Raw genomic sequence first — 9,392 nt, forward strand, 5'->3', positions numbered from 1 at the left:
GTCTAGATTGTAAGTGTGCGTAATGGCGTTTGCTGACAATACCGAAGCATTATTTTCCAATAAAAAAACTAAATATTCATATCACCAAAACACAAAATCAAACTTAGTCAAAGTGGAATTCCAGATGTTAGTCAGTATCACAAAACATACAGGTCTCTACTGGAAAGCGTAACAAATGCCAGGAAAACCAACTCGAACATCTGAACGAATCAGAAGCATTTTAAACGGTGCCCGGTGTGTGCTGACTCCCATTTATCGCAAATTAGAGTGTGATGGATTATTCTGAACACAGCCAAAGCCACGATTATAAGAGTTTCCCTTCCCCAGTTGAGCAGGTTATAGGTCACAAGAACAGTAGAAAAGGTTCGAAATGAGGTATAGATTTCTTTTGTATCACAAAAAAACATTTGTACAAGGGTGTTCAGACTTTTTATAAACACCATATAAGAGGCGGAAGCTGTGACAGTTTTCGTCACAGCTCAGCAGGGGAAATGAACCACAGTAACAAGAAGTGTGTGTAAAGCGCAGGAAGAATGAAAAAAATAAAGAAGGAAAAAGTGGACAGATCGCAGGAGAAGTGTTGTTTTGCTCGCCTGCCCGGCCCTCTTCTGGCCCATGATTCATTGCAAATGAAATGTCACCCTGGCAGGCAGTAATGCAGGCCGGCCTGCTCGCCTGCAGCCTAATTGAATTTTACAGCCATATAAACAACGGTCAGTCAGCGGCGAGCGAGAGAGAAAGAGACCCGGAGAGAGAGAGAGAGTAGTTATTGATGCCAGTGTTTATAGGTGACGCTTTCTCATGTGCCATCAGTGAGTTTGGAAGGCCCTCGAGGGAATCGTTGCGCGAAGCACACAGATGGACGCATCGCGAGGGTCACAAACATGAGAGACGTCCACGTAAATAGGACCATTAAAATGCTTTGATGTAAAAAGAAAAAAAAAAATCAATAGTCTGAATGTTAAATAAATCAAAACATCAACTGCCGTGGCATTTCTCGAGCGTTCTCATTCTCCTTTTGCCAAAACTGTTTGCGCTGTTGGTTAAGTAAAACGTGCAAGCTGACTTGTTTCTGCATAAGACCGTCAGTGAAGACGTTATCGTAAGAGTCAGCAGTGTCCCCCCCCCTCAGGCAGCCCCTGGGACGAGTCAATTTGTCCTATTCGGGTAGAGGACATCACTGGCGTGACAGCCAGGCAGGTTGGCAGACTGAAAGACATCCACGATATCTGTTTGCAATGAAACCCAAGGAGGCAGACACTTTGGTCGAATCAATAATTTACGAAGAGCAACCTAAGCAAAGTTGGACTGTCCGGGTGTGACAAACAAATGGGAAAATAATCAAATCTATATCGTTACCAGAGTCGCTTCGCACACTGCCCTTAACCACAACAACAGCCTGAGAGATATACGAGCATCCCATTGGGACAGGACAAGTCAAATAAACCTCCAGTTGCACTCATGGATACCTCCTAAAACGGTTCATGAAGGTGACTTCAGCCAAGAAACGTGCACGAGAATGTTTTAAATGTGGAGAACATTCAAAACAGTAATAATGAAGGAATAAAATTAGTTAAATGGATCCTAACGCGGTTGAGGTAATAATGACTCAAGATGGGCATTTGACTAAATTTCCTTATAGGACTATGGGAATATTTGGCAACTGATTAATAAATTATTTTTAATGGGGAGCGAATTAATTAGGATGAATAATTCATTTGAATTAGTCCGCGCTCAAACATGTTTGTTTTGTGACAATCGGACTTTGTCGACAGCAGCTTGAAAATATCACAATACTAATAATTAATTTAGTTTGTGAGTTTGTCAACTTCCCAGACCGTATTCTCATCCTGTACTTAATTTCGATGGGGGTTTGGATACTGCACGGGGGTCAAACTCCAGGCTCGGGGGCCAGATTTGGCCCGCCATATCATTTTTATGTGGCCCGCGAGGGCAAATCATTCGCAACTTCATGTTTCTTGCAAAAATACCAAAATTGCAAATTGAATTCAATTTTAATAACTTTAAAATATTGCTTTTTTTTTATACCAATCACACTTTTAAAATGGATTGAACTGTAGTTGCATAAACAGCATTTTCTTGGATTCTGATTTTAAAAATTAAATGGCCCACCAAGGGAAACCAAAACTATGACGCGGCCCGGGAGAAAAAAATGGTTTGACACCCTTGGGAGACTGCGTAGCCACTAACAATCAATGTCCTGTTCTGTCCTGTTCCGCCTTATTTTCTTCTCATTACATTACTGTGCCAGATAGAGCCCTACTCCAATGTAACACTTTTAGAACTTTGTGGGTTTTTCTTTCCTCTTCTCACTTCTCTCCATCTCTCCTCTCTAAAACCTCGTTCTGTCCGACTGCATTTTCTAATAAATATCCATCACAATCTAAGTAACCACAGAAGGAGTGTATAAAAATCCGAAAAACTGTTCTGGCATAAAAAGAACTGCAGATCCTCTTTTCCACATCTACACCACTCGTTATCATCGCTAATTACGAGGTTTGAATAAAGCCCCGTTCCACGATTTGGGCTTTTACTGTTCATACCCACAAAACAAGACAGATTTTGGCGATGCAAAATCAAACGGTGACCAGTCGCTTATCTCCAGCATCAGTCTGCTTCCAAACTGTATTGTCATGCAAAAGGCTTCCCATCTTATCTCCAGACTATTAAACATGTCGCTTTCTATCTTGCAGCACTTGCAGTAATCTGCTGTCCATCCGTCTTTCCATCCAGTCCTCGCCTGCCGATCTACCGCTGTCTGGTTTACTATTACTGCCACATAAACCCGTGCAAGATTTATTCAAGTGCTAAATGAGAATAATGACATAGCATAGGGGGAAGACTAATAAAAAAAATCTGCTTGCATGTGACTGTGTAATAGTTGGGATGGGAAAGACAAAGATGTAGGATTGGTAAATAAGAAACGAGAGCACCGGCTGACTCATCATGCCCTTTTTTTTTTTTTTTATTCAATGTTTGTCAATAATTGAGAACAAATGTGTGTGTGTGTGTTTATGTGGCTTGCTGGAGTCCAACGCTTCCCGCTGACTCTGACCTTCCGATCCGAGCAGGCAGCCCAACCCCCCTGACTTCCTTCCCTAAATCCCTCCATGTCATCCGTCCCTCGAGCCATCCATCATTCCCTCCATTCTCCGTCCTTTTGTCTGTCCTCTATTTAATCCACCGGTCCGTCTCTTTGTCTAACTGGATGATACTCGCACTCCTTAATCATGGACAGGGGCTTCATAAATACGTCATCCATCACAGTCGGCAGGGCTCGCAAACAGCAAACAAACACGATTGATCGGGCGTGGGAAGTCATGCGGCTTCTCACTGCAAGAAAAAACAAAAACAAAAAAACAACAAATCCGATCTATAACAGAAGCAATTCAATGAGCTTCACTTGTAGGAGTCCCTTCGTAATAAATTTTAGGCGCCAACAGTCAGCAGGAACAAGAAAGTCAGCGAGGTGAGTTCTTTCCGTTTTTTTTTTTTTTTTTGCATATTGTGTTTGCGCATTCATGTTGGGCCTAAGCAAGACATCCGGTAATTTCTTGTCCGTGAGGAGGTGTACATTTGCACAAGCTGTTGCCGAGCAAAAATACGCCAAAACTAGCGTATGTGTGCCCCCCCCCCCCTCCAAGTCTGATTGTTTAAACTGTGCAAATACACACAGCACTGCAAAGGCTCACTCATGCTGTGTCCGTGGAGCATTATGCATGACAGGGAGGTAAAATTACAAATTCAACATTCGATTTATTTTTTGGGCAGAAGCTGAACACGGCAAGAGAGAAAAAAAGCGATAAGAACATGGGTTGACTGAACAAAGAAAGTCTTGCAGACCAGAGGCCATAGATGTGCACGATGTTCGGAATTGTATCAGAAACACGAGCTGGTGAGTGAAGCAGAGATTCGAGTGGTGATGTCGCAATTATTTAAAGTGCTTAATCATGTGATTCAAGATGCGGAAAATTAAATTGTGGTTATGACAAATATTATATTAAAAGTCACATTTTTTTTTAGGGTTTTGTTGAGCAGTTCGGTTTGGAAAATGTCAAACAAAATTAAATCTAAATCTAAAACTAAATCATTGACTTCAACTGCCGCATTTCCGAGCTGTACGATGTCGCACTTACTCTCGCCCCCCCATAGCACACGCTTTCGGATGCCAATCACTTCCCACTGTGCCCCCTTTGTGAATGTGCATGCATTAGTATGGGAGAGCCAGCAAAAGTGAAAGGATGGAAAAAGACTGCAGACAGTAAAGTGTCACAGCAACAAAAAAAATATATATATTTGAAAGAATGCGCACAGAATACGTCTAATCCAGAATGCGTGTCTGGTTTTAATGCGTTTTACTCAGTGATGTGTGAGTGCCTAAGGTGCTAATAAGTCTGTCCGTCCAAAGGGATTATGGTTTGTTTCATCAGCGCAAGGACTACTGGGTGTTTGCCGAACACTGCATGATTGTACATCACAACAAAGCATGTGTGTGTCTGAGCTGAGGCGGAAGAAACAGATGGATGGGTAATGGCTAAGTAATGCACATGAGCCCGGGTTTCATCACGCGTACAGTACGGTTTGTGGTTTGACTCGGATCCGTGAATATCGACACGCATGCGCGGAACACGTGAATACAAATGCACCGGTTTAAGAAATTGTGTTTGCATGCATGTGTGCGCGATTATCTGCATGCTTGCGGGAGGAACGCGGGTGTCCCTGGAAATGTCAGTCAGTCTACTTGGGATGTGGTGGGGATCGATGTGTTTGAGGGAGGGTGCAACAAATGATAACAAAATGAGGGAGGCAGGCAGGCTTGGGGAGCCAAGCTGGCACAGGATCGCATGCTGCAGCCAGGGGGACAAGCGCGCTCTCCTCACGACAGGTCCCCCTCAGACAAGCTGCGAGTACAGAGACAACAGCCGGCACACACACACACTCACGCAATATCATACATGTACTCGAAATCAGAAAGGTAAATACATGCACTAAAACCAAGCTTGTATTGCTTGAACAGGAGTCTTCAATCCTGTTCCTCAATGTCCTGTCTGTTTTGCATTTCGCTTTGCTACGACACACCTGATTCAAATGATCAGGATAGTTATCCAGCTTCTGTAGACCTCAGTGGTTATTTGATCATTTGAAAACAGACAGGACTGCGGACCTTTGAGGAACAGGATTGAAGACCCTTACGCTAGAATAAGAGTTCGCTTCTTGTGGTTTTCTTTTCTTTCTTTTTTTTTTTTTTTTTTACCTCCTTGGTCGGGTCAGCGCCCTTATGATTCATAACACACTGACAAACATAAGCGAAAAATAAATTAATGGATCCCCGCTTTGATCAAACCCAGTCCCAAAATTTTATCTTGTCTATCTCCACAAAGCTTCATGCAATTTTGCTTCATCTGAGAACCATCAAATTAATCCATCAAAAATCTAACCTCGTGTAAAAATGTATTGGCAAATGGTACACTAATCTAACCAAGTGAGAATTCATCTAACACGCATTTATAAAACCCATGTATGGAATAAAACCTAAACAAACAAATCAATGTGGATCTCATTTAGATATAAAAAAAAAAAGGTTGAGAAGAAATGTACTTGGCTGATTGGAATACATTTACCAGCAATAAATCCCAGAAATGTCATCTAAAAAAAAATTATTCCGCAATATTTCCTGTCAAGGTCCCTTTCATAATAAGAGTGTTTGTTCATCGACGACGGGTCACCATCTTTTCATTTTCTCTACTGTTCGACTAGAAGAAGTACATTTCTCCAAGGTTAAGTGGGGGCAGATAGCTCTATACACATATCCCACATCAATTTTGAACAGATGGAAAGTTATTAGTGGAGGGCGAATTGGGTGTGGGGGGGGAGAAATGATTTAGGGACAGCAGGGCAATTGCTACACACTGGCCTCTCACCTAAAATGGATAATTTTTTAACCAATCCAGTGTTTGCAGACAGAGGGCAGTCAGGAAACAACCCTGTGGGTATGTAGTCGTAATAGTTAACTAAGGGTTTATTACATAGTAATGTGCATCTATTTGGCGGATAATTCCAACACTATCTAAGAGGGAGGCCGACAGAAATGAGGACGTCAGATCATGCGAGGATGCAAAGTGATTAAAGCCGGAGAGCCAACCTGTTCTTGAATGCATTCATGTCGACCGTATTTAATGCATGAGTCTGGCATGCAGGATTCAAAGTGGGACAAGGCGGGCGGTGGTAATGCGCTCTCATTTGCATGTTGAAGCCGTCGTCTCACTGGCTGTGACAAGTTCTCTCATCGCTACCCTCCTCCGCGTTTGTTTCCGATAACTCTCGGCTCTGCGATTCGACGCGGCCTCGGAACTTCTCTTATTAACACTGACCTTTTGTTAAACTTTGTTTTCAGAACCCTGAAGCTTCCATAACTCACTTGTTTTACTTCTACTCTGTGACGCTCATTCGTTGTTCAGCTTCTTTTCACTCTTGAGTCGCCGCCGCTGCCTCCTCTTTGCGCGCCGCCATTGCGTATGAATTTGTCCGACGCTTTTATAACTCATATTTTATGCATTCAGCTCTCTTGCAAAGCGACTCACAAACAGCACAAGAATTCCCTGACAGTTCAGTCTCCCCAATGTTCATCTCATCCACACTCATAATGACCCGTTTGTCTCTCGCTCGCATTCTTTCCTCGACCGCTTCTCTGTAAATAAAGGCAGGAGATGAATGAACGGTGACTCCTTAGCCTCCACCCCGCTCACATATTCAAAATCCACGATATTTCATGTGACAATAGGTCTGCATTTACATGAGAGTGAGTGAGAGTTTTCTGGTGAGTCTATTTGCGTGCTGTCTTGCCACATGTTGCTTGGCAGGCTAGCCAAACAAATATATCAGATGCCCTTCCCAAAAGAGCACATTAGATCCCCCCCCCGCTCCCCCCTCTCCCAGGAGAGTGTGAATTATTTAAAATGAAGGCAGGTGGAAGAGATGACTAACAGAAGTCGGGGGAAGAGATGGATGGGGAAGGATGGAGGGAAGCAGGAGGACCAGATGGGCAAAGCGGGCACCGAGCCAAGCAGATCTGGTATATAGAAAAAGGGTGAAAAATGTGGTGGCGAGAGAGTCACAAACATTTTGGATTAAGGAGGCAATTATTAATGCATTTTAGTCAATTGTTAAGAACTTCATGAAGTCAAGAGGCAAAAGGACGGGAAAGTTGGTTGGCAGACTTGTCGTCTTTAAAGCGCATATAAACGCGTGTCAGGGGGTGCAATATTTTTTGGACATAAGTATCAGAGCTCATTTGGCAGTCAACTACTTTGGCCACAAGTACCCTAATTCAAATGCAAATGGTCAAAAGAGGGCCCTAGGACCAGCTTCCGTTTATGAGAGATCGGGCCAAGGTGGGGGGGGGGGTCACTGAACTTCCGAATGTCACATCTGACTAGCAACTCCTTCTGTCTCCGTTCTGTACATCTGCGCTCTTATGTTGCCAAGTATAATCGAATCCTAAATTTATTTGCGCTCAGCTGGAATTTCTTAGTAAACTTACTTCAAGTATTACATCTAATCGTAGCTCTGCAATTTTAAAGGGACGCTATCTAGTTGTTCGCTGGTTTGTTGGTTGCTAGCTTGCTCCCGACTCAAACTCAAAAGCATAAACATTTATTTAGTTGAAAAGACAATTGACAGACGCTGTTAACGTTATGATAATATGCGCCAATACTTCACAGTTTTACCCCAAAAATACTTGCAGGCAGAAACTAGCGAAACAAAAGCTCGACATAGCTTTGAAAGTAACAATTGACTCAGAACAAGATGATTAAGAGAGAGTTAATGAGGTCACGAAGGGGGTAGAATGAGTGGAACACAGGGTACAACTTCAGAAAGAGGATTGTGCACCGGTGCCAAATCTTAATCACACAAACACCGCCAAATAAATCTCCAGCTTCAAGAGCAGATTTCAACCAGTTAACCTGCCTCTCCACCCGCCTCACCCTGCCACATGGTCCCAACAGGAGGGCAACGCGAGGGGGACGGGTGGAGCGGTAATAACAGCTTGATGGATAGGCACACTGAAAAAGTAGGAAAAAAATCAAGAAGAGTGGAAAGACGGCAAGCTCGCTTGAAATCAAAAAGTCGACATCCCGGAAGCGGTCGAGAAGCGTACCTGCAAAAATTAAGCGAGCACTTCTGCAGCGTCGGGAGTGCATGGGGGGTAAATAGGTCAGCGAAGTGATGAAGTGAAGTGGGGAAAATAAAAAAATGGGAAGAAGAGCGACAGGAAGGAACAGCAGGGTGGCCGAGGCGCCAGGAGCTGGATTGTTGAGCAGCAAACAACAGAAAGATAATAAGAGAATGTGCTGAAGGCGTGCTCCACACTCGCAGTAATTACACAACAAAGAGCAGGCCGCCTTAATTAGAAAAAGGAAGGAACTCGCGAGTGCGACAGAAACGCATGCACGGAAAACACGGCGTTTGCGAGGTGAATTATTACATAATTTATTTTGCCTCAGACCGCAGCGGCTGGCGGTGGTTCATCATTTCATAATGAGACCGGAGAACATGTGTGCAGCCATCAGTGTAAAGCTGGAGATATATGATAAAGAGCGCGCACGCAAGTCTTGCTGACAGCCAGTAAAACGACGAATAGCTCGCCTCCCTACTTTGTTTAATTCGCTATTCTTTTTTTTTTTTTTTCTCTATTTTACATCTTCATTTTACACGCAAGAAGCGGCGCAGGCGGATATGCAAATTTGCAGCTATGTCCTGCCGCATGTTTGCGTCGACGTTTTACTGGAGGCTGGTCAAGTGCCGACGCCGCCGCCGCCGCGACAGGGAGAAGCGTTCCTTATTCATTAACAGTCGACGAGATAACCTCCGTGGATCCATTCCTGACATACTGTACATTCATTTGTAGTTATTCAATTTCAAGCATCACAAGAAAATGACCCTGAGCTCTTTAAGGCCACACACATTTTCTACAATTAGCGGGGGAGCCAAAACCGAGAACGCGAAGGTTGCAATTTACTTTGTTTCTCAAGAGATTTCAATCCGAGGCCTTTCGAGCATGTTTTCACAGAAAGCCTTTGATTTCAAAAGTTTTTTTTTTTACAGCTCGAGTCACAGAGATAACTTTTAAGAGTTTTGTTTTCACTCGCAGCCAGTTATGCGAAAATATTTACCAGCTATAATTTGCAATTGTTGAGCGGGCTTCGTACGTGGCTAGCTTGCGTGTTTAATATTAGCATAATGCGACCGAGACGATAAGCATTTTGTCATCTCATCAGGTGCAAATTGCTTCACCGGAATTGTCTTCATGCATTGACTTTCACATTATTTCAACTCACATCGTATGGCTTACCGTGTTAAGGCCTTCATCC

At 43.4% G+C, this 9,392-nt stretch overlaps 1 protein-coding gene across 1 annotated transcript in view; it reads right to left on the bottom strand.

Moving 5' to 3' along the window:
- LOC148320842 (gamma-aminobutyric acid type B receptor subunit 1-like) overlaps window positions 1-3,154 on the bottom strand; it is a 50,085-nt gene extending 46,931 nt beyond the window's left edge. The window contains exon 1 of the mRNA XM_088319442.1: window positions 3,077-3,154. Within this exon, the coding sequence (XP_088175568.1) occupies window positions 3,077-3,154 (78 nt within the window). The remainder of the gene's footprint in view (window positions 1-3,076) is intronic.
- Window positions 3,155-9,392: the final 6,238 nt, after the last annotated feature.

Source organism: Idiotropiscis lumnitzeri, chromosome 16 (assembly GCF_059441095.1).
Source record: "Idiotropiscis lumnitzeri isolate Australia: NSW breed Sydney's pygmy pipehorse chromosome 16, RoL_Ilum_1.0, whole genome shotgun sequence".
Lineage (NCBI taxonomy): Eukaryota > Metazoa > Chordata > Actinopteri > Syngnathiformes > Syngnathidae > Idiotropiscis > Idiotropiscis lumnitzeri.